This window comes from Lepidothrix coronata, unplaced genomic scaffold, assembly GCF_001604755.1.
Source record: "Lepidothrix coronata isolate B3197 unplaced genomic scaffold, Lepidothrix_coronata-1.0 Scaffold89, whole genome shotgun sequence".
Lineage (NCBI taxonomy): Eukaryota > Metazoa > Chordata > Aves > Passeriformes > Pipridae > Lepidothrix > Lepidothrix coronata.
The window spans coordinates 3042258-3068372 of record NW_016690269.1 but is presented as its reverse complement, the minus strand read 5'-3'; the positions used below and the strand labels follow the sequence as shown (position 1 = coordinate 3068372).

At 38.7% G+C, this 26115-nt stretch overlaps 1 protein-coding gene across 15 annotated transcripts in view; it reads left to right on the top strand.

The window, feature by feature from the left end:
- The window catches only part of SHC3 (SHC adaptor protein 3), a 94346-nt gene that overhangs the window by 42873 nt on the left and 25358 nt on the right, over nt 1-26115 (top strand). For all 15 annotated transcript variants that reach the window (XM_017821217.1, XM_017821213.1, XM_017821220.1 and 12 more), the window contains 3 exons: nt 10260-10330; nt 22589-22652; nt 25348-25467. In XM_017821217.1, the coding sequence (XP_017676706.1) occupies nt 10260-10330; nt 22589-22652; nt 25348-25467 (255 nt within the window). The remainder of the gene's footprint in view (nt 1-10259; nt 10331-22588; nt 22653-25347; nt 25468-26115) is intronic.

Sequence of the window (26115 nt, the reverse complement as noted above, 5' to 3'; positions counted from 1 at the left end):
ACAATAAAAATAAACGTGGTATAGGATGACACAAAGAAAAGAGCACGAGGTGGACAGAAAAAGCAGGGGTGCCGGGTTTAATTGCAGAACTCTTGGGATGAAGACCAGAGGTACATGTGGCATTCAGATAGAAAAGGACTCCTGCCTCCCTGCATGTTTTGGATTTTCAGTTTTGACAGTGACAGGTCCTTCCGACATCACACCTCCAAACGCACAGATTAAAAAGCATAACAGTATAGTGTGTGTGTCAGATACTTAACAGAGGTTTGTATTTGGCATAGTGGAAAAGCACCTGTTAGATCCTCCATTTTCTGGGTCTGTGCTTTAGTAATACTCCTTATCAAGCAGTTCTACTTAATGACTGAGGCAGCATAAATTTTTTAATAACTGGATATATTTTCGGTGTTCATATTTAACAGTTTCAGATGTCTAATTATGATTTTCAACCATTGAAGCTTAGTGTTTTGGCTGCAGAAGCTTTTGTGTGTTAAAGGAGTTCTGATGCAGAACATAAGCTGCTCCAGCTAATCTGCATGATGGTTTAAAGGGAAATATATCTTAGTGGATATTCAAGGTAGCAGCAAAACAGTCTGGAAAGTTCACTGAATTAAAGTATGCAGCTGTGAAAATGAACCAATTCATTTGTGATACTGCAGTGCATACTCTAATTGGTTCACACTGCAATAATTGCATTCATCCATTATTATATATTTTTAAAATTAACTTTAAAAAGTGTAGCAATAAAGGTTCTGGGTTTTTTTTTCCCAAGTGTAGTGTTTTTTAAAGAAAACTTTCAGCCCATACAAAGAATTGAGTCATAGTACAGAATGTGTTTACATTTAAAATAATGGAATAAATCATTGTCCAACGTGTGAACTTCTGATACTTGCATTTCTGAGGTTTTGCATGCAAAAGCTTTTGGCTGTAAGATAAGAACATAAGCAATACTGTTCACACAAAACTACCGATACGGTTTTTTTTTTCTGAAATCTTGTGAAAGCCCAGTTCATTTAGCATCTGTACAGCAAAAATATTTTTGACCGTGATGCTGGCAATCTTGTTTCATCCACCTACAGGTATGAAATAAGAAAAAGGTATTTTCTTTGAAGGTGTTTTGTTTTCAACCCCATTTGAGATGGAGATTAGAAAATTGTCAGAAGCAAAATTTGTTTCTCTTGTTACATCTTTCCCCTTGCTAGCAAGAAATAAGACCTTAGAGTTAACTTAAGAAATTACTTTTCAAGATAAGATAAAATATGTTCTTCTTTTCCTAGCTGAAGCCTTCACCTTTTTTTTTTAAGGGGTTCTGAATCCTTACTGTGTGATTTTTTTTGTGAGATGCTGCCAGAATGCTTTCACAGAGGACAGATTTAAAACTACTATAGGTACCAAATAGAATGGATTCTTCTTTTCTTACAGAGGTTTATGGGATATACTTTTATTTAACTATTTTATTACTGGTAAGATGCCCCAAATTCTCATATTGTGTGGAGATTTCTACAGTCAACAGAGGGAAACTATATGCTGAAATACAGTGAAAATATTGCACCTTGTTGCACAACTTTTTTTCAGGTATCTCTTATCCTCAGCAATTGATAGTATTTAATCACATAAAATCTTCATCATACTTCAGAGATGTGTTAACAGACATGGAAAGTAATGTTTAGTATTGCTTAGTGTTTTTTTTCCTTCTGTTCTGATGTCAGTGGCACCCAAGTATATTTTGTAAACACGATGCTCTGTCTGTGCCTCATCATCAGCAAGATTTGGAGGCATTCAACTGGTGTTATTCTCCAAGGCCTCTGTGTTTATATGACTCCTTGGCTACTGAAGAAGCACTTTGCAGGTTTTCTGATCTTTATGGGAGAAAAAGGAATAACCTATTTCCAGCTTTTTCAGGGTGTTGGCAAATCTTGATAACTTTTTATATATATATATATAGTATATCAGTTTATTAATAGATATATACAGCTGCCCACTGAAATTTTAAAATAGTTATAAATATTTATGTACTGCATTTCAGAAATAATAAAAAATAGCAGACTTCTTTAGAGCCAAGGAATTTGGGCAAACATTTTAAATATCAGTGACACTGCATGTTTGTGTATGCTTCCAGTCAATAGATAGGATTTCAAAGCCTGTGTAGAACAATATATACATGCACATGTATAGTACACATAAAAGTAGATATAAGTAAATAATTTTTTTTGTTTTGTCCTGTTAAGGTACATTTATTCTTTATCACTTGAGCAACTCAATGCAAGAAAGGAATGTAAGATAGAAAAATATGGTTGCCTTCCTTTATTTAGAAGCTGATTTTTCTACTGTTAGTGGGTTAGACTTGGGATGAATTTAATTAGGTGAAAAGGTTTCACAGACTTTCAGTTTGAATTAATCAGTGCTAGGCACTTTGTTCTATAGTTGATCCCAGAATTTCTGTGGAATTCAGCCTCACTTGACTTATGATTGAAAGCCTTTATGAAAATCCCAAGGAAAATCACTGTAAAAGGATTTACGTGGTTAAAGCTAGATGTCTAGTAAATACACAGAAACTCACATTCATCTCAGTGAAAATTTTAAAATGTGAGCTCTCTTTTTATCATTTTGTGCTCAAGATGCTAAAGAAACACTTTTTGTTTGGAGCAGCCTCCTGTGAAAATATTTTATAACTCTACTATGGTAGTTAAATCAAGAGCTTACGAAGGCTACTTCCTTTACAAGAAAGTTTTACAGCATAATTTTAGTGGCATCCCTGTTATTGAAAACACAAGCATCCCGTTCAAAGAGTAAAATAGAGAAGTAAACATAATAAGTTGCCAAAATAGCATTGAATTATACTAACAATGTGTTAATTAATGAATCTAAGTACATGAGTCAGGGAATTAATTTCTGGGAGGCACTGGTCTCATGCACAAAATGCCTGTGTTTGCCTTCTAAATCCCTTTATTATTACAGTTGTGCACACCTGAGCCTCGTGTTCAAACAGGATAAGCCGATTCATTGAAAGTGTTGGCTATCATTCACCAGTTGAGAATTGTTATTCTGCTTATATTGAGACATATAATCTATTTTTATGCTACAGAAATCAGTAATTGTACAAGAGGAAACAGCAAGGAGCTAGGTGTTGGCCAAAGTTGGTAGTATTCTTGGGAAAACTGTGTTCTCTCATCCACTGTTGAAGAAACAAACCACCTGTTTCCAAGAGGAGCGCAACTGACAGTCACATGCATCATCATTTGTACTAGTTTAGAAGCTCTCTTGGTTTACTTGTCTCATGGAGCATTTTGTGATGATAAATTTACAGCTGAATGGTTGAGGCTTATTTGCAGTTGAGCTCCAAAGAAGATTTTCTCTTCCATTTGCATTCAATCAATCCTTACTTAGAGTTTTCTGTCTGCGTTGGAACACGCGTTCTCTAATGAGAAAAAAACCTTGGGGGGAAATATTGATTCACTATAAAGCTCTATACATGATTACTTACTGGCACAAAAATTGCCAACTGCAGAAGTATGGAAGCACAGAAGAGAGCCTTTCTGTTTCTCGTGGCAGCATATGTTTATTACACATTTTTGGTGCTGGAATGTGGCAACGTCTAAATATAGGGCCTTTCCCTCATTCAGAACAAGGCTGTCAGGGTTTCTGTCGTGCAGGATGGCTGCTCCCCCAGCCAGGTGTGCCATTCTGCAGATGGCAGGAAGGCACAGGGCAGAGGTACAGAGTGGGTGCTCTGGCACACGCTGGTGGAGCACAGAGACCTGCCTATGTGCCTGAAGAGATGTCTCACCCCAGGGGGAGGGAGCAGCAGGAGACTGGGAGAATAACTCTCACGTTAGGTAAGATCTCAGTATCATGTTATGTGAAAGCTAAGCAGAGAATTTAAAGGCAAGTTTATTTATATCCCAAACTACCAGAGAAACTGAAATCTCTAGCAGCTGACTTGGAGCTCTGTGACTACTGCTTAGACAAATTTATTTTTCTCTGAGTATCCAGTCTTGGTTCTGCCCACAGCTTTTTCTAATATTATAACTCACTCTACATTAGAAATGTCACTGAACAAATTTTCCATTCTATTCTTTTTCTCGAAGTATCTAGGTACACTGCCACAAATCTGAATGGTTGTGTGCATGCAGGACCTTCTTCCAACCACGCTGCTGTCTGCTCGGTTGGTGGTAGCCAGCATTTTCAAAGGCTGCCTCTTCTGCATTATCAACAACACCTGAAAGGAGAGGGTGTCCCACAGACTTCTGTGATGCCAGAGTCTGGGTGAGATGTTTGCCATGATTATGGCAGGGCAGTGGCTCTCCACCTGTCAGGAAAGGGTTTCCCTGAGGTTTGACAGTTACTGTCTTAGCAACGGGCGGCTCTTAAGGTAGGAAAAAGAAAGGAAGGACCCATGAAACAAACAAATGAACAAACATACAGAATAAAACAGAAGAAAAAAGTTTGTTGCACACTAGTCTTCAGAAAATACTGACTTTTTGGTGCTACAGAGAAGTATCTCCCTACAGTGCTATGTTTTGTTTTACTTCCTAAGTAGTTTGGTCTAGCTAACCACTGAGTTCAGAAAGACTTTCCAAGCTCCCAGATCCCTGTCCCAGCTGGGTAACTGAGCCACATCCTTGGGTCAATGACAAGCATCATATATATAAAGGCTCTTTATGTATACTGTTTTTCAGTGCCTCTCTGTTTAAAAGATTTCAAGTGTTAATTCAATCAAATCAGATAAGTCAAATACACGTAATTACACTATGATCTCCTTGTGAAGTAAAGAATCAAATGTATGTTTTGATAAGGTATCTTCTCTTTTTGTGCTCATTTCTTGCTGATTAGCTAAGTTAAGTAACTTTGTGGTGCATGTCTCAGTCAAATTAGTAAGCTATTCAAGGTAATAAATGTTCAGCTAAAACACAATTAAAAAAATTAGGAAGCATTGTGGCATTTATTATTTTTCTTTAACTTAGTTTATTTTATTAAAGACAACATCTTCTGATTACGGTTCCTTGTTAGTGTTTGTTTTGGGGATTTTTTTGTTTGATTTGGTTTGGGGGTTTTGAGGTTTTTTGTTTATTTGGGGGGTTTTGTCTTGTTTTTTTTTTTTTGGTGGGTGTTTTTTTTCCCACTTCATCAGTTTAGAAAGTGGGTATTGTTAATTCAGTTAAGGTGGGAATTTCATCTAATATTGTGATAGCACATATTATGATATGAGATTAACTGTTTCATATAAATTTGCTAAAGAGAAAAATTAATTTTGTAAGATATTTTTCAACCTTGTGGTCTCTGGCTGTGGCTTGGGTTATTTTTTTGTGTTGGTTTTGTGTTTTTTTTCCCTTCTCTTTTCTTTTTCATGCATCAATATGGTTACTAAAAGGCCTGACTGGGTCCACAGTTACATGTGGACAAACTTACTATTTTGAAATCAAGTCCTGGACTGTTACTATTTTTGTATTATGGCCTGCTTGTTAATGTGTTTTAAGTAAATAGGAAACTTGAAAGTAATATTTAAGTATTGTAGAACCTTGTGGAACTCAGTGCATATTTCATAAGCCCTGTTGGTTGTTAATGATGATCCCTGAAATTAGAAGGAACTGTCATTTTGATGCATAAATAAATGCATGTTGCAGTAGAAGCAATGAAATCTAATTTTTAAATAAAAGCTCTTATTTTTAAATAAGGCAGTCTTCAACTGTAATTAACTACTACCAATCAATTCATACTAACTGCTCATTTACTTTCATGGATTAATTTAATTCTGGACTAGGTCTTTGGCTAATGAGAATAAAATGTAGAAAAATAAACCCCACAAAACCAAACAAACATATTCCCCCACTCTCCTACCCCTCCTCCCCAACCAAAAAAAAAAAAGGGAATAAAAAAGGGAATCATAAAAATGTAGGCATATGACTTGAGGTACACATGAGGAACAGATGTGGCAAGTAAGAAGATGCTCACTTTTCCACATGCCAAGTAAAAGGGCAGCCTAATCCCGTGGGTGAGAAAATTGCAGAGAATTGACCAGATTATGACGAGTTACCTTATTTCTATTTTCAAGACTTAGGTCTCCGTACACCACTCAGAACCCCAGGAATCAGAATTTACTTTTGAGCCCCCAGACTGTTGTCTGCAGCTGTGCAATGTAGGAGCACACTTTGGATACATCAGTATTTGAGGGCACTGGCTAATTTTTGGCTAGCAGTGCAAGTGCGTGTCTGTTTGCTGATGTAACCGTGTCGTGTCTTACAGAACTTCTGCAAGGCAGGTACAAGCTGCAGAGTGGTGAACCACTCAGACCTGGTGATGGGTCATCTGCTTACATGGTTAGAACCAGTCAGCCTCAATTTACTGAGAATACCCACACAGTTTTGTTGAGCTGATGATATTCCAGTAGGTTCAAATTCAGAGATAAGGAGTTCTTATTTTATTTGAGAGTAAGTGATGGGTAGATCTTCGTGCTACCCATGTACAGGGCAGACACTCCTCTGCTAGATTTGCACATAGCATTCAAGCACTCGGGTTGGACTGCTGCAGTGCTGTACAGGGCTGCACCCTCCCAGAATCACAGAATAGGTCTGGTTATGTTTTTATGAAAGTATTTCTTACTGTCTTTACTGCTGGCTTCTGGGTCCGACAATAGAGGGTTTTTTTCCAGTAACTTGGTGTTTTGGAGAGCTTGTTAGGAGACACTGAACAAGGTTGTTCATATTCATAGAGCAAAAGGCAGCTCTGACAGTGACTACCTGCGTTTGCTTTCCTTCTTGTCTCCGAGCACACGAATGCACTCAGAGCTCATGTGTTGAACTGTCTTTTTCTGACAAATGTTGGGAGAACTCAATACTCTCTTGCACAGGCTTTGGTAAAGGATTTTAGCTGCTGAACAAGAATTTTCTGTCTGAGTCATAGTGAAGACAAGTAGTTTATGGAGTACGGAGGAAATCCTCACAAACCAGAAGTCCAGGCCTTCTCTTACACTAACCTGGCAGAACTGTAGCTAGTAAGGACGCTGGAACCTCATGCAGTGAGAGGTGTATGGTCCCAGGTGTATGTGGCACTCTGCTCTTAGATTTGCATCTGCTTTCATGCAAGGTACTGTTTTTGCATGCGAAGTACTAATTACGAATCTGAAGCCTCTGAATGGGAAGCTGTTCATTCATACGGAAGACCTTTTCCTGGGGACATAGTGCCTTTCAATGAGGGTACACAAGCTGGAAGCTCATTCAGATATCAGGAAGTTGACAGAAGGCAGAATGTTATCTGAGAGAGCTTGGAACTGGTAGTCCCAAAATCCTCCTACTTCAAGGTGGGCTGCATCTCGGTATATTTGGTTCCTGAGCAATGAGAGGGAGGATGATAATGGGATCTCATAAATCTCACAGCATACAGTAGCTGATTGGTTGGAATATACATTAAGTGCTGGGTGAAGAGGAGCTTTTTTTAGAAGTAGACTGTTTTATAACTATGTTTTAAATGTTTCATGGAATGCCTAAAGCAAAAGATAGCATTTCTTTTTAATCGGGGTATTTATTTGTTGAAATAAATGAATAATTTATTTACTTGCTATCTTGGTTGTATGTCTTCTTTCTGTGGATCCTTGTCAGGATGTACTTCAAATGGATATTTTTAGACAGCAGTGTTGGTCTTGGGGAATAATTGAAGCATAGCAGTAGGTGAGTTATATGTCCCTGTAGTTGGCCTTTGGACCTTTTGAATGTCAATTTTTATAGTAATTTCGTTACTTGAAAACATGCCGTGGTGATTAAGTGTTCACATCTTTTATCCCAGAAAATCAGTTGCCATCTTTGCATTGATCAGTCAGGAATACTGCAAGCCTTACTATGTTGTGTTCAGCTGTCTCCATGATACACATAAAACAAGTACAGGGTAATTTTTCCATCTGACTTTCCTTCAGTCTGATCTTGTCTCTACTGTTGTTAATGCAGATCAGGTAGTATAACTCAAAGGAGTCTAAATGCACGCCTCCTAAGTATGTTTATGGGTATTTGTCTAATTATTTGTCTATTTTGACAGTGACTTGTGTGCATACGTGTTTGTGTATTTATTTGCACGCCTGCATGTACTTGTCAAAATACCTTCCAGAGTTTGCTTCCAAAATGCTGGGCCTGGTTCTCAAACTTGTACAATTACTTTACTTTAAAAGATTTTTGGCAAATAGAGATAAGTGAAGAAACAAGTGCAATCCAAGAGTGGTCTCGTATTAAGAGGTCTAAATTAACAGTTGATGAGATAATGAAAACCAAGTATTTCTATAACAAAAAAATCACAGGAATACCTTTGAATATTTATACCATTTACTGCGTATTTAATTATAAAAGCATCTTGTATGAAATAAATATTTGGCAAAATTAAGCTACAAAAGCATCCTAGGGCTGCAACAAAATGACACAAGAAGAATGCAGGGAAGCATCATTCATTGCTGTTTATTACTATAAGTTAAATTACTTCAGCTGATTATCTCAAGTGATGTTAAAGAACTTCATCTCCAAGAGAATGAAATCACTCTCTGAGATATACTTAAAAGTAGAGTTAATGGCTTAACTTCCTTCATAAGAGCATGAAATTGTAGTTCTGGATGTTTTAAGTACTCGAGCAGATGTATATGTAAAAAAGGAATCTACTTGTAATAAGATACAAGGATTACCTAATTTTGCACTGATAGATGACTGATGATAGTGTAGAGAGTTTGAAAGCATGACCATTAGCTTGAGGGCTCCATGTGCCAGGATCTCTGCCAGACAAGACATTTTCCATGAGCATTATACAAACTTTCAAAAAATGTAAGATTGTGGGAGATTTCTAAAATATTCTAGGAAATGGATCTTGAGGCAACCCTTCACAGAAACTGTGTGCTACCATAATCTAAGCTCAAGCAATTTAACAAATAGGAGTCAACTTTATTCGGTGTTGTAATGACTTCATAGCATATGATAGAAATAAATAATAATAACATGTGAAAAGAAACTAGATACTCCCTCAGCTTGTAAACAGTTCATGGCATACATGTTTCTGTGAAAAAACTGCTGAAGTTCCAAATATAGTTACTGATGCAGCAACTCTCTAATTTAAAGATCATTTTTTCAGTGAAAATAAAATTCCTGAACAGGCACAAAACTGTGGCCTCGCTTGATTTCTGCGCCAGTTTCGTGCCCAAATAGATTGCGTTATGCTGTGAAGATACCAAAACGGATACAGAACTGATATAAAAGCTGATGTAAACCCACAACACTAGAAAGGCACTATCAGGCTCATGATGTAAAGACTCATCCCGATTTCCCCTGGCTTTCAAAAGTTGGGCGTGTGGTTGAATACTTAACCTACTCGCAAAGGTGCTGCCAGGGGTGTGACGGTCACGGGCTGGTTTCTGCGAAGCCATTACCCAGATGTCTGACAGGAGCTGTAGCTCTGGTAGAGTCTAGCATATGCAGAATATGACCACTTTTGGAAGCAAGTCTAGAAGATTCATCAGAGTTTTTCTCACTCCTGTGATAGATACTGTTACATTTTAATGTCTTTTGTAATGGTCCTCCCCCCTTTTTTTTTTTTCCGCAGAGATGCAGGGCAGAAATCTGGGTCAATAAGTCTGGTCTTTTCTTAATATTAGCTAACCTTCATGCCTTCCCTTTCTTGAATGACCCTGTTAAATCCATCTCCCAGCATGGGTTACTAGTGGGTTATTATTTTCCTATATCTTTATATTAGTGTAATTAATGAAATTACTAAATCACATATATCCCGGAGCTGTTTATTAAGAATTGCTTGCTGGTACTCTTTTCAGTCTTCCCTGCCATAATTTGCCTTTTTTTGTTCTAATGAGACTTAGTTCTCTCCCTCTTAAATAAGTTTTTCCTACTAACCAGTGCTGGATGAATTTCCTTTACCACACTTCCTTTTTCATTATTTTTTTACTTTGATTAGTTTTATACCTAAAATGGAACAATTAACATAGAAGAAAACACATAATAAACATTATGATAAATATCAACACATTATAAATTAGGTGTATTACAGTGATTGGGTTAAACATAAAATGATATGTTGAACCAAACTCGAGATTTAAATGAAATAAAATGTTTATGGAACAAATCTGTGACATACAACAGCATAATCATAACAACCTACCGGAGGCATAGGACAAATAAAATGTAAAAATAAGAACTGCACAGTGACTCTTAATGGTTAGCTGCATTTTCTCCCAGAACTCAAGCATAATTATAATACATTTTCCAACTGTTTCTTTCTCCTTACAGTACTTGGGCTGTATAGAAGTCTTACGCTCAATGAGATCTCTTGACTTCAATACTAGAACACAGGTTGCAAGGTAAGACTTTGTACAACTATGCTTTTTTAAGTAACTTCTGACTTGTGTCCCCAGAGTGGAAAGGCTGGGAAGATGGCAAAACACATAGTAAAGAATTTTGGACACCTTCAGTCCACTTTCTAATTTTGCTTTTACAGGTAAATCTCTTACCTGGTGCTAATACAGCTCCAACAGGGCTTAAGGGATATTTTCTTCGTGGATTTTTGATATGCCAGGAGGTACTTTAGAAAATGTTTGCCTGTTTGTTATGCCAAGTAAGGCACTTATCTGGTTACCGGTTTCATGACATTCAAGCCAGTGAGGATGAAAATACTCTTAAAATCTATGATGCATGGGCAAAATTAGTCTAGGGAGCTGTTTTGGGGACCTGTGTTTATAGATTTTTGCATTAATTTCTTATGAAAAGGTGTCAGAATTTCTTGGAAAAAGATGTCAGAGTATAAACCATTTGTATCCTAAAAAGGATACAAATGAAAATATATCACCACAATGACACCAGAGACAAATGGAATAACATTTTCTTTTTCAGACTGTATGTAAGAAACAATAAGCTTGTATTAGGTTCTTACTGCAATTCTTTTAAATGTGTCATGGTATTTTCGAAAGAGCAGTACATAAGTGCAACGCTCTCTAAAGAAGTGTCCATGAATCATTTTGTTCTAAGAAGAATATTTTCTAAGAACTATAGGAAACGGTGTTTTGCAGGCATTTTCACTTGAAAACCTGAGTCACTGATTTCAGAGGAATGTGATTTCAGAGGAACGAGGCACTCATAGCAACTCGAGACCGCAATTTGCAATTTCTGGAATTGAAATAATGAAGGAGTCCTTTCCAAAGAAACTACTGGATACAGTCCTTGAATTTCACCTCTTTGAGGCATCTTACGGTTGCCAATAAGTCTATCATAAACCATTTGTCGTGTCATAAACAGTTAAGTGTTTCTTTTATCAAATGAGGAAAATTGCTTGGTTTTAGGCATGCATGCTGATTGTATGGTCTATATGCACTGACTTTTGAGTTATACTTGCGTACAGCAGCTTTGAGTTGGACCCCATAAGTCCCCACAAACATTGATTTGTCAAGATACTGCATTGATGAAAAGCATAAAAGCCCAAGGAGAGGTAAATGACAGAATTCTCTTTTTCAGGCGATGTGGACTATGGAGGCGTTTGAGAATTTTACTACTGTGCTTTTAAAAAACGTCATCATGTACGTTTCTGATGTATTTGCAGCAGTGAACTTTTAAAATTATTCCATGTCTAAGCAGACTTGTAGTTCCAATGCAGGTGGTCCATTTGTGTTTCCTGCTCGGAAGCTCAGTGATACTGGCCCGTGAAACAGTTGTGATAATTACTGGGTTTGGTTTCCATAACCAAAAGTGAACCGAATTCATCTTTATTTTTCTGCCATTTCCTTCACTATGTGTCTTCGTTGGAATAGTTTTGTACTTTTCTTATTACCTAGCTTAAAGGCACAAGTCTGCCATTAATACTTAAGCATATTTGGTGATCTGAAGCAGTATGGTATACACAAACAAAATATCTTTGTCTTGTAGTTCCTTCAATATGAAAAAAAAATTATTCTTGGCTTTTACTGTGAAACAGACTTTGAATTATATTTTTTTCTGTTGAAGTTATAGCATATTTTACTACATGGTGGTCATTTTGTTGTCCCATCTTCCTCTGATCGTGTCTACATCACAGGATATTTTTTTCAAGGAGGAAGTCATATCTTCCTGTTTTGCTTTTTATTTTGCATTTACAGGTTTTTGTTTATCATAAAACACTGAAAACTCATAATTTTGATCATTTAATTCTAAAACTCTTCTGAAAGCAGAAGTTTTTAGTTGACTTTTGAATCAGGATCTAGCATCTTGGGCTGCATCTCATTAATTAATCTCGCTCTAGAAATCTCCTTGTCATGTCTTATGTTTTTGGTACTCACATGCTTTGTCATACAGCATTTCTCATACAAGCCTATTGTTTATTAAGAAAGTATTATTAAAGAATTACTAAAATTCACGTGTGCTGATTAACTTCCTCATGGGTATTAAGAAACCTAACACACCCTAAGGTGCGTACTGAATTAATAAGGCTGATGTTCTGATATTACATGCACCAATTCCCTCTTTGAGAAGACACCTGGTGCCAAAGGGTCTGTGCAGCCCTTTGATTACAAATGAAATAAAAGCACCTGAAACTTACATTTCTGTCCACTACCTCATGCATTTATTTTTAGGTATGTCCATTGCTGATTTCTCCGCAGCTATCAGCAGTAAAACTCTCCTGGTAGCCTGATGGCTTCTGGTGCAGTGTGACCTGCAGAGGCCCGGGCCTGTAGATCTGGTAACGTTAGCCGTGGCTGCATCGGCTGAGGAACCCGGATCCGTAGCTGCAGTGAAGCCTCCTGTGTGTAAATTTCTCTGTGCTGTTTTCCTGCAGCCGCAGAAACAGATGTCACAGCAGCTGTGATCCCTTTCTGACCCAGAACTTCATAAATTGATCCTGCTGCATGCATCTAACCTGTTTGACCTGTTATTTTGCGAAGACCTTGCAAAACCAGTCATAGCAGAAAGTGATCTGTCTGGGGCCGATATGACTTCTGGCATTATGCAGTGTTTACTAAATACAATTTAAAAACAGAAAAAAATGAGTCAAGTTACCTGATTTAGTGTGGAAGTCTGCATGCATCTCTTCCTAATAAACAAAGCATTGTGTTTTTCACGTACAAAGCACTTACTCCTCTTCTAGCACTGCCTCACATCTGTCCCTGCCTGCTTTCTTGCCCTTTTTCTGCTTTATTCTGAGCTCAAACATAGGAAGTCAGTCATTAGGAATCCTCCATTTGCCTTCTTTCTGTCTTCTAGTTATTGCATGTCACTTTATGTCTCTGCTTGCCTTGAGGATGAGCCAAATCCCAAAGTAGGATAAGCTCCTAGAACAAAAAACTTGTGTGGCTCAGTCCTGGGAGGGTGAGACATATAGTCTGTGGCTCTGCTGAAGTATCTGGGTATTATTTTAGACAAACTGTTAGTCCCAGTCACAGACAATTCTGTGATTAAATGAATTAGTGCTTGTAAATGGCACTTAAATTGTTGAGCGAGCATTTAGAAATCACTTAAAAATTGAGCTAAGATTTCCACTTATCTGGTGAATTAGAGATAAGAAATCAATGAGCAGAGCTTGTCCAGATAACTTCAATGGCTTTGAACATCCCTGCTGTTATAATGCCTTAGGAAAGCATATGCATCAGTGTGTATGCATGGACCAGTCTCACAAATGAAGAACTCTGGCTTCAATTTCAGGAACTGCATTGAAGCCCCAATGTAAATAGTTTGGTCAGTGGCCTTTCCTGCCTTATTGCAGTCACTTGAAATATCAACTCATGCCATCTAATGCTGTTGTACCTAGCCCGTAACTTGTGTTTGTTTTGCTTTTTCACTTTTTTGTAAACTATAATGTTAAAACTTGCAACGAGATGTTTATCTCCATGTGAAAGCAAGTGAGCAAGCACTTCCATGTGTCCTACACTTCACTGGATCTTAACAACCTTCGTGGTGTCTTGCAAAGCTATTGTTGTCTTAATTTTGTGTCTGATTTGAGAAAAGTGAACAGCTATGTACAATTTATAATAGATTTTCCCCTTTATGATTCACATTTGAAGTCTCAGGATTCTCTCACTCCAGGAGAAACAGAAGAAGCAGAGTAGTATAATCACTTGTATTGTATTTATTCTTTTCTGTAATGAATGTAACATCATGTGAACTCTTGAGCAAATAAATGGATGCACAAGACAAGGGTCAGCAGTTATACACAGTGATAAATGGAAGCCAGCTGAATCCACGTGTTGCATCATTAATTATCCAGTGATAATTCTGGTAACACATGTGAAGTCAAGATAACTTTCCTGGGGAGTAAGACGAACAAAAGCATTTAATTTTCAACATAATGGAGCAACAGGAGAACTAGCAGATGAGACTACTGGGCTAACCACAGGTGGCAAGTGGTTAAAGTTCATCAGAAACCTACCGTCGTCCTCACAGAAAGGGGCCCCTCTTAAGTTTCTGTGGCCAGGCCCTTTGTGCCTTTGGGCTTTTTATTAAAAAAAAAAAAAAAATTAAAAATCAGGTAAAACTCTTTTGCAACATGTGCAGTGTTTGCAGTTCATGTAATATGTTTGCATCCTTATTGTTCAAGCTGTTCTGGTGTAATGAGTCCTCACTTCTGTGTCGTATGCATGAGTGAGTTATGCACTGGTTTGAATTAGATGTTGCATGCACTGTTTTGTTGTACATCCAAGTCTGGGCTACAAGGGTGCATGTTCACTGGCACTTAATGCAATGCCATCAATTTGCTGCATGCAGCATCAGAAAGTCTCACCTCCCCATGCTGAGTAAAACATTATGTTGCATGCTGTCTTAATAGCAAGTAGATCAGAGGACTGAAATACTTCGTATCAGTGCTGGACCCAAATCCAAACTCTGATGCCAGCCCTCTCCATGAGCCTTGTTGGGCTGAACAACTGGAAAGAGATTCCTCTCCAAATTTGTGGCCTGAACTTTATTAAGAATATTATTAGAGCAAATCCTTTTATGCCAGTATCCCAAGCTTTTGGAGGAGAGATGGTGGAAATCCAAATTTTAGAGCTGGATTTGAGTCCAGTGCTAAGCAATACGAATGAAGCTCAGTTGATGTGGTGTTTCAACTATATCTGTATTCTTTGCAGAAATCCACTGTCAGCAAGCATCACTGAAAGAAAGGGTGGAAGACATTGAAAAGGAAGAATGTTCCTCCTGTGATTTTTGAAGGTGGATAGGTAATGTGTTATCTGCAGTGAATTCTTTACTCAGTGTCCTCCTTAACACACTGTCTTGCTTAGAAGGTGAGTGCAGTTCACCTCTGCCTTCTGCTGTGTGTACCCTGGCTGTGGGGCAGTGCTTACGGGATGGTGCTTAGGGGATGGCAGAACACATAAACCATCTGGATGCACAGCTGTATGCAGGAAGGGATGTGCACAGTTACTTCAGAGTCAAAACTCTGGGAGGCAGGGGGTGCTGACTACTGCTAGGTTCACCAGGAAACAAGATTCTCAAAAGTGGATGGAGGCATCCTTATAATTCATACAGCACACCACTGAGTGCAGCAATGACAGCTGATAGTTAGAGAATAATTTACATTTGCTAGTTAAGCTGTCATTAGCACAGAAATGGGGTAGAATAAATAGGATTTTGTATGCCTAACACTGGAATCTTTCATTTTCAAAGTAGTATTAGTGTGGAAAATGTTACCCAGTATTTGGAATAATTTGACTAATATATGATAATACAAAGCTGGACTGAGACCAATTAGTTGAGCTCACATGCCTTTGTAGGAAAACAAAGAGCCTCTCAGGGGATGGAGAGGGTCTAAAGTTGAAAGCCAAAAAGTCAGGGAAGCAGTTATGTGGATAGTCGTACCCTGGGTTTTCAGAAATCTAGTGGTTCAGAATCAGAAGCAGGACTTGAGGCAGAGTGGTCTTAACATATTTTAAATGCAAATTGCAGTACAAAGTTAATGACTGCCTGGAAACTTGGAGACACTCTCACGGTCTGCTAGTTGCACCTGGCAGCTTAAGTACACAAAGAAATGATGGCTTAAGGAATTTGTATGTCATTTCTGTGACATGTCCAGTCACAGAATACTGTTAATCACAAATGGACGGTCCTTTTTGGCAAACACAGCTTGCATATTTATAAAATGTCATCTATCTTATGCAGTAATTCAAAAGGGCAGCAGTAGGACTATAATTATCTAATAAAAAAAAAGAGCTTTTGTAAGATATCTGTCTCCAAAGTCCTTCTTTGGACATGAAGCCAATTAGGGGTTAGAGAAAAATATTTGTTAGGCTAAATGTTTTCATTTTACTTTTGTAAGGTTTTATGTCGTCCTTCGAAATATGTGCTGTGCACTACTCTTTGATAGAGAAGATACCTTAGTAAATGACCTGAGGCTGGACCCAGTTTGGAGGTTATTATGATCCTGATTCAGCAACAGAAAACAGTTTTAATTTCTCTGTCTCCATCTCTCTGACCAGTACTAGGATAAATGACTAGAGACCAGGCTGAGTGGAAAAAAGCCTGAAGGTCACAAAAGAAGTTAAAGGATTGAGCTACTTAACAGATCTAAACCTTAAAGTACATTGGGTTTTTTTTAGTTTTTTAGGTGTCATTGACCATATTCGTGACAGATGGAGGGCTGTGTATGAGAAAGGTTTTGTAGGTGTGGATTCAATGCCAAGGTTTTATACACTCCTGCTTTACGTCCATAAAAGCTATGTATGCATGCAGAGTTAAGAGATATACCTAAATAAGGTGTGCTGCTGGATAAACAAGTTTCACTCTACATTTCCTAAATAAGGCTATTGCTCAGAACTACTGTATTGAAAGAAATCATCAAGATCAGGTGGACTTTTCTGTTACTGGTGAATGAAACTGGGTTTCTGAAATTTACTTGCATGTAATAAAAGAAGGTACAAATTGTACAGTCCCAAATATTCCTTAAAGTTAGGTCATCTATAAATGCTGAGAACAGAGCTCTCATTGAGCATACCAATGGATAAAAAGTCCCTTTGTCAGTAAAAGCAAAAGAGTCTTCACAAGTGCACTGATTTCTCTTAGGAGCTGAATGGAAGTCTCACACTGAAGATGCAGGAGCACAAGGATAACTATCACTAGATAGATTGCATGCTAAATACCTAATGGCATGTGGTACTCTATGTCTAACGGTTGCCAAAGTCAACAGTTTTACTGTATAAAGTTTATTCAATAAAACGAAAATTAAGCTGGCCAGCTTCCTTTCATTTTCTGCTTGTAGATTTTCTGCTTGTGAAAAAACTCCATTTGAAGAAACAAAACGAGGAGCTGACAAGAAGAAAGAGAAGATTGTTGTCTCCTTGCTCTACCAGTGATGTCACATCAGCCTGTGTGACACATCTGCTGGTGCCACCTTGCTCCACAAACCTTTTCTCCCAGGCCTCCCATGAAGACAGGCTTCACTTCGGTCGGGATGGTGTGACAAATGCACCTCTTGGTCTCTGCACCACCTTCTGGGAGGGATTCCCCACAGGGGTGCTCCCTGCGTTGTAGTCTGAACTCATGGCAGAGTCAGCCTGCCCTTCCTCTCCATGCCCGTGTTTCTCTTTAGCTGCTTCTTCAGCCTTACATCTTCCAGACATCTGCAAGTTGGCACTTAAAGTTCTGTAAACAGTAATATAGTGGTTTAGTGTTCAGAGCTTGTGGATGTCCCCTGTCCTACTTCAGACAGCACATGCTCGTTATGCCTGTTTTGCAAAAGAACAAACAGTATTTCAATTATTAAACAGATTTCTAAAAATGTGCTTTTGGTCTCTGGCTTGTTTTTTTTTTTTTTTTCTTTTTCAGAAGCAAGTTATTTTTATATTTAGTACAGACTTTGTTTCTCCTCAGGAAATACTGGTACAATACTTGGTAATGATTTAGAAGTTATTAAAATTGACAGGAACATAGTACTGTTAAGAAATAACTGTAAGTCTTCTGTACAATTCTTCCGATCATGTCATGCTTTCATTTAGAAAATCCACCTTTTGATGTCTGTTTTTTTTAACCTGTGAAGTCCTAAGCTTTGGAGGTGGAAAAGGTAACCTTGGGGACTACAGGATACTAAAATATCTTAAGAGAATATTAGATGGTTTTAAGTATTGTGATACAAAACATTTCAGACTAAAGACAAGTCACATTTTCTTGTCTCATTATTTGGCATGGCTTTACTTTTTCCAAATATGTTGAGAAAATCTGTGCTGTTTGTATGTGCCTGTCATTTCCCTGAAATATGAGTTCCAGTTGGTTTTTAATCAATTAAATTGTATTAATTAAGAACAGCAACAACTAAAACAGCACAATCAGAAAAATATTTGAAACCACAAGAATGGAGAGTATTTTCATGTGATGGTGTTCCACAGAGGAGCAGATTTGAGCTTCCTGAGCCAGCTACTTTGTATAGCACAGTAAAATATCACTAAAGCTATGAAAGCTACCAGGCTTTTTAATGGAGCAAAATGGCAATGTAAAATGTCCTTTTTTCTGTCTCAGATGTCAAGTCACTTTATAGCAGAATAGGTGAGTTTCAGAAAATGCATATTGGTAATTTTTTTACTGGATAATCTTGCATGCTGAAATTATATTCAAAATGCACAAAATGTTTCGTGCCAAGAAAATGACTCCATGGTATGACCATCTGCAAAGCAGAAAATACTTCTGGGCAGATTTGGAACTCAGCGTGTGGTCCCTGCTGCAGACAGCGCAGTAACTAATTTTACAAGAGATCAGCCTGGCTTTACACTGGTTTTTATCTGAGCCTAACTAATGAAACACGATGTGGCTTAGAAAGGTGTGATGTGTGTCTGTGTCAAATAACTTTCTAATTGGAAAGGAAGCAAATGTGGTTGCACCCAACTTTTCCAAACTCTGTGCAACTTTTAGCCGTGCAGATATGTTCAGGACTTCTGCCTTCCTTGGGCAAGCATTTCCACACACACAGGTCAAGTGATGGCACTCTCAACGTAGCAGCAGTATCTGTTTCTGGGCCCAATTTGTGGCTGAGGTTTTTGTGCTGCTGAGGCGTTTGCAAATTTGATTTGCTGAAAAAAAAGAAGCTTACGTCTGCCCTGTACTGCCTGACCATGCAAGTTGGAAAGAAATCTTTAGGCTGACTTTTCCACATCACCAGGCTATCTGTGTAAAGACACCCCTGCCCCCATCCTCCTAGAATGTTCTGAATGGAGTGATCTGGGAACTGTCATAGAATCATTGAATTTTTGGGGTTAGAAGGGACCTTACAGATCATCTAGTTCTAACCCCCATTCATGACTTTCACTGGACCATGTTGCTCAGAGCCCCGTCCAACCTGGTCTTGAACTCTTCCAGGGATGAGACATCCACAGCTTTTCAGGGCAACCTGTGCCAGTGCATCACCATCCTTACAACACAGAATTTCTTTCTAACATCTAATCTAAACCTGCTCCCAGTTTGAAGCTATTTCCCCTTGTCCTATCACTACATGTAAAAAGTCTGTAAAAAGTTTCCCTTTATCTTTCTTGCAGGCTCCTTTCAGGTACTGGAAGGATGCATTTAGGTCACCCGAAAGCCTTCTCTCTTCCTATCTGAAAATGCCAATTGTCTCAGCCTTTCCTCATAGGGCAGGTGCTCCCTCTAACTATCTTGGTCGTCCTTGGAAAAAAGTGCCTATCAGTGCAGTGGCAGATATTCAGCTGTTCTATTTTGTCTTGTTTTGTTAAAATACCTCTTTTAGACTTCTAAACTCCCACACAGGAAAAGTACTGTGCCCTCTGTTGCAGGTATGCAAAGGGTTGATGCCAGGGCACTCTGACCTTGCTTATGCAGAATTGCTCTGTGAATGTATTTTCTGAAGTTCCCAGCATTCTCACTAAAAGCATTCTTAAATTAAACTCTGCAATTGCTCGAATACATTCAGTATTCACAGAGTTTCAGAAACTCTGAAGAGCCACAGCATGGCCACAGCCTTTGAGAACACTGAGTTCAGTAAAACTGAGCTATTTTACTAAAATGAAGACAGGTAGCTGGAAAATGTATAGAACTTTGTTCCTGAGTGAGAGGACATGTAGCCCAGCCTTTCCATGGCAAGGAAAGGCAGAGTGTAAAAGGAGTAGCTAAGGCTGCTTTGCCATATTTCTGCCCCAAGCTCAAGCCTTTTCAGTGTTTCCACTCCTACACCTAAGTGGCAGTTTTGGTTGACAAGGTCTTTGAGTCAGATGAATCTATTGAGTAACACACTTCATGTCTGATTACAAGGAGCTGGCAGACAGTAGAGGTAGTAGTAAAACCACTACAAATCCCAACCCTGTACTAGAAAAATAACAAGATTGTACATAAGTTCTGTCAGATGCAGTGGCTTGAAAAACCCTCTTTTATTCCATGTTGCCACTAGAGAGAGAAGATGGTGGAGGCAAATAGGAAAAGAAAGGAAATTACATCCGAATTTATCCCTCAAGCACAGTTCATATCTCTGAAATACAAACCTGTTCTGTGAGAGGCAAAACCTCTCAGGTGTCTCAATGCACCAGCTGGACCACTGGAGAAGACAAAGAGGATGAAGTGTTGGTGATGTCTCTGTGAGAGCAACTTAGAGCCAAAACGCCAGGGAAGCTAAGACACACCTGGTGAAGCAAGAGTCATGAGTCTTAAAGACAGCAGTGGGCTGGAGGCTGTCACTGGCTGGGACTGCTCACCCCATTGCCTCCAAAGGATTTGGTTCTGTGGAAGAAAGAGTAAGGAAACCACAAGTAGCTCAGTAGCCAAAGGGGATGACTCTCTAAAACATGGTGTCTGATTGTTTGTCCTGAGCCAAAGAAAAACATTTTTAGTGAATTCTTCATTTGAGAAGAGTAATATTCATTTCTCCTGATCACATTTCCAGGAGTAACCTATGTCTCAGTAGCATGGTGATCAGTATGCATGATGCTTGCTGTGCTTTTATTTCTAAGATGCATCAGGGCTGCTCCTTTAAAGCAACTGATTTTTACTTTCTCTGTAAGAAAAGTTAGTAACTACTTTAACTAAAACACTTGCTTGGGATCAAAAAAACATTGTGGTGAATGTCGGAACTAACTACAAGCACTGAACTGTGAAATGGAATGCTGTTGTAGCTATAGTGGTCTGAGTGCATATGCAAGGCGAGGTTTGTAGTGAGAGGCAATTTTATTAGACAAGCAGATGTAGGTAGGGGGGAAAAACATCCCCAAAAAACAAGCTGTGGAACAAACAAGCTCTCTTCTAGACCTGAAGAAAGGATTGTATGCCTGAAAGCTTTTTTGACCATTCTTGCTATAAATCTCACGCTTTTTCAGAATGGCAGGACTGTAGACCTGCTTCAAGCCCTGTTCACTCTCACAACCACCCACCTCCCAAAACGTAATACATTCATGTGATTCTTTCAGGTGATTCAAACTTTGGATTGGGCCCTAGGTAAAAGCACCCAAGGCATAACTATATAGCACTTACTGATTGCAACCAGGTGTAATCTGTGACATTTCCTGAGCCATTATACATTGAATACTGATAAGTATATGAATTTCTCTCCTGATTCATTTGTTGATCCTGTGCCATCACCCAATGCGTAGTTGAAACACACTGCATATGGCACAAAGTTAACATATTTTATGTTTTTATCCAGGTGATGTTTCAAGGTTTTGGTTATTTTGACTGTTCTTTAGCTTGTAGTTCATTGTCTCCCATACTGTTGTTTTCTATTTGCTTGTTGCATAAGGTATTGTTATTTGCATGGTCTGTGCTCTAAATATAATGTCCTGTTAGTCTCAATACATATTAAAAATAGTTGTTTAACAAGGTTTGGAGTCACCTTTGCTTGTTCCTGTGAAATGAGGAATTCTTCTGCAGTATCAGTGGGACAGGCCTATTATAGCTTTGTTTGTCGTGGTCAGAGGAAAGTCTCTACATGCACGGGAGCAAATTCTAAACCTGGACCAGACTGACTATTCAGAAAATAAGCTGGTAAATCATGAAAGTAACTACAAGATTTGTTTGTAGCAGTATGATTTCAAGAGTTTTTGTGGTACGCAGTTACTCTTCTATGAGAGGGTGTAACTTCAAATCATTTTTGAACATGCATTTCTTTCAGTCAACCCAAGTGCAATGGGGTGAATGAAGCAATATTACAAAACTGAAGCAAAATGTTGGTGGCATTAATCTTGCTTACAATGTAAAAATAAGGCCACTAATAAATTATTCAGATTGTAGTGAACAGATATCAGTTAAAATTTTGTACATCACATGTATTATATACAACGTGCATATTACCAGGAATGTTTTAGGGTTCTAATGCTATCTAAAACCTGGTGGTTTTGCTCTGACTGGAAAAACGCATAGTATAGTAGTGACAAAAATGATCCTTTCTAACTCTTACATTACAAGAAACAATTTTTTTTTTTAAAAAAGGTGTTAAGCAATGTACAAAAATGAGACTTGGAAGAAGGCATTAAGGCTAATATTTCTATTTACAGTGAGAAAAATCTCTTTTTAATAGTACAAGAAAACATTTTCTTTTGGAGGAGAAAGCTAACTGACCTGCTAACTATCCTCACTTGTAAGCAGAAATATGGTCTGAAGCTGTTCTCTCCAGTGCATTTGAAGCGTAATGAAGAAATCCACACATTAATTTGCCATAAAGCTATTTTCTGTCTCTTCAGGGAAGCAATCAGTCGTGTTTGTGAAGCCGTGCCTGGTGCCAAAGGAGCCTTCAAGAAACGAAAGGTATTTTTCTTTTCTTGTAGTGCAGTTGACTCTATTTTCTTAGTTCAGCACAGAGGAGACCGGGCACAGCAGGCAGGTGACTTTAAAGCAGCTTTGAGAATTGCAGATCATTAATCACGTAAAGTGTTGGCTGTTTTCACCCACGGTGTGTTGTCGCTTGCCCTTTTCGTCGGGATCTGCTTTTTTAGGCATCTGGAAGCATGAATACATCTAGGACGAAGACTGTGCCTTTATATGGCTTCTGTAGAAACCCCCTCCTTTTACTTTATTTATTTTTTTTTTTGTAGATCACATGTGGGAGAGTTAAAACAAACAAAAGGGGTGGCTTTTAACAAAATGCATGAGTAAATCCTGGAAAAAGGTGCTGGAAGGTAGAGCAGAAGCCAAAAACATACATAGCTCTGAAAGTGATTAGGTCAGTTCTTTGAGCATAGCTCTACTGGTGACATTTAATGAGTTTAATCATTTAATCACTGATTCCCAGGGATGGAGAGAACATATCAGCTGATCTTTTTCTCCCTATGCTCTTTCCATGTGGCTGATGCTCAGTGGCCAGCACTTATGGTGAGCCCAGTGTGTCCCTGACACGGTTATTGTCATGCTTTTATTTTTATTTGTGTGGTAGGAGTTAGAATCTTCAGACAGGGAGCGGAGGAAGCCTTGGCTCAGCTCATGCACTGGTGACTCTCAACAGTCTTGCTCTGCCTGCTCTTCCAGAGGCCTGCTGGCAAAGCTGGGATATATTGCTGACTCTGAGGGAAGAAGCATAGAAAGCAGTTAATTATAGCCCGTGTGTGAGATCTTGGGCATAGGAGGAGAGTGGGGGGGTGAACAAAAAGGTCTGTCCACTTCCCCACCTGCTGCACCATCTAGGCAGTGCCTCAGTAGAAAGGGATGGGATGAAATGCCACTTGTTTTTTACAATGGAGGATCTTCCTCTGGTAAAATCAGGCATATGTGACAACACATGTCACGGCGCAATTGGAAATTGCCTCAGAAATTAGGGCTGTGGTTTCCCCACCACCACATTTATCACACTGGCATCTCTTGTTTCTCTGGCTTTTTGTTTTAATACTGAAAATAAAGACAAAAGTATCTTTTTTTTTTCCTTGGAAAGCAAAACGACACAAAGTATAATTGGAAAAGTGAGTTAAACGGAGTTCCACCTGCCTAGTGAGACAGCTTGCTCTGTTACGGGTTTTAGAGGCAATGCTGCTTACCAGTTATTGAAAAGGAATAGCAACAGAACTCAGCTAAACAGGTCTCTTTTACTGGTCTGTGTGTTCATCACGTTTTTGCCACTGGTGGCTTATCAAATTGGTTAAGGTGACATGTAGTTCCTGAGGGCATGTTTTCACATTTTAACTGCACTGTGGGCATGTGATCTTTAGGCACAACCTGGGAATCATGAAGGATTAAGGAAAGAAGAGATATACAAGAATGTTCAAAGGAGATTGTTTTATTGAGAAGTTAATGAAGTACTGGCTCTGCAATGTGACAATGCTAAAATAGTGCAGCACAGACATCACATGGGAGCAGTACGCAGGTAGTGTATTTTTAGTCAGTTAAACAGAAGGAAAAGAAGCTAAAACTAAATGTATGTATACTTTTAAGGTCTACAAAAGCACAGGTGTGTCCATCCTGCTATGAACAGAACTTTCCAAGCTTGCAGGCAGCTTAGGACAAATGCAAATACAGTGGCAGAAGAACACTGCCTCCAGTCACAGCTTTGCTTTTATATCTTAATAACCAGCATAAATATTCACAAGTGGAAATTCAGCAAGTAGAAGGACTTGGTCTGTTACTGCTGGGCACCCTGATTTTGTACAGGCTGTGGTTTACCTGAATGAGGCAGCTCTCACATAGATTTGTGGTTCCCCAAAGCTGTCAAAGATGAGAAGTTTTTGAATTTTGCTTTGTCAACATAACTTATTGACTTGCTACAAAACCTCCTGAGGGCTAGTGAAATGCCTGCAAAAGTTATCAATATTGTTACATCCCCTTTATTACATTCCAACACTTTGTACTTATTCTCTGAGTTAGGAGTAATCTTTACCTGCATGTGGTACTGCAGCATACTGAGACTTTGTTTAGCCTGTGTCTGGGCTTTTGCCTACTGCTAAGAAGTCCACAAGCAAAATCTTAGAATGGTTTGGGTTGGAGGAGATCTTTAAAGGAATTAAACACTCTGTATCCCATTTTGTAAGCATCCCATCGGTATCCCTGGAGTCCCACTTTCCATGTGGGGAGTGAGTGGGTAGAGAAGTCAGTGGATGCAGAGAACAGATTTCTTTTCAAGAGTCGAAGCTGTTTTTATAGAATAAGAACATTATCATTTTAAGATACTGACTGAAGGCATTTATCTTAGTCTGCTTACTTGGTTCCTTAGTGAAGGTGAGACTTTGCTGTCTTACAAACCCCCTGTTTTCTATCAGGTCTTCTTTTATATCATATATTCTTGTTTTGTTAGGTCAAGAGTAGATGACTACCTGCCTAGCTACTATCATTAGTAGGAGCAGTAGTAGTATAAATGAGAAATCATTTCCAGAGGGAAGCAGCTGTTGTGAGTAAATGTTCTTTGAAAGTCATAAACCTTTTAAAAGCCTTTCAGATCACCGCTAACCCTGCATACAATGAAGGTCATCCCAAATAAACAGAGAACAAAAATCTGCTTTTTTTCCCCCCCTCCTCACAGCCACCAAGCAAAGTCCTTTCTAGCATCTTGGGAAAGAGCAATCTTCAGTTTGCAGGAACGAGCATAATGTTGAATATCTCCACCACCAGCTTAAATCTAATGAATCCTGATACGAAACAGGTGAGTGCAACTTCTGTACTAATTTGTAAGGCTTTTGATGAACAATTTGCTGCTGTCTGTCAAATACTCAGTTGCTCAAAGTTATTATTCCTCAATAATGTCTATAAAATGAATAAAAATGAAACATGAATCATAGTAGAAGTCAGCTTATTCCAGTATTCAACACAGCTTTCATGAATTACTTCCTTCTTGCCCTGTTTCTGGTAGATTGGTTTTGCTCTTATAAGACCTATGACATGAAATGTCATTTTCTGGTCATAGTAGTTCTTATTGGGTACAATTACAAACTTTCAGGATGGTAAAAGGGATGTGCTTGGAGTAACCAACTAAAGGACTGAATGTACATCCCCAATTTCACTGTTTTCTTTCCATTTAGAGTCTGAAAGGGCAAACCGTTCCTGAGGCACTGCTAAAAATACAGCCTCGGGCATTTTGCAGTGCAGTGAAAGGCCAGTCTTTCAGAGAGACAAGGCAGCCTTTTTTCAAGTAGCTTATTTCTTCTTCTTCACTGTGCTGAAGGTACAGACGCACTTTGGGGAATCACTGCAGTGGTTTGTGAATGATGTATGAGATGAGAAAAATCCTTGCTCAGGGTATACAAAGAGAAAGCAGATGGACATGCGTAGTCACTGCTGTGCTATTTGCTGT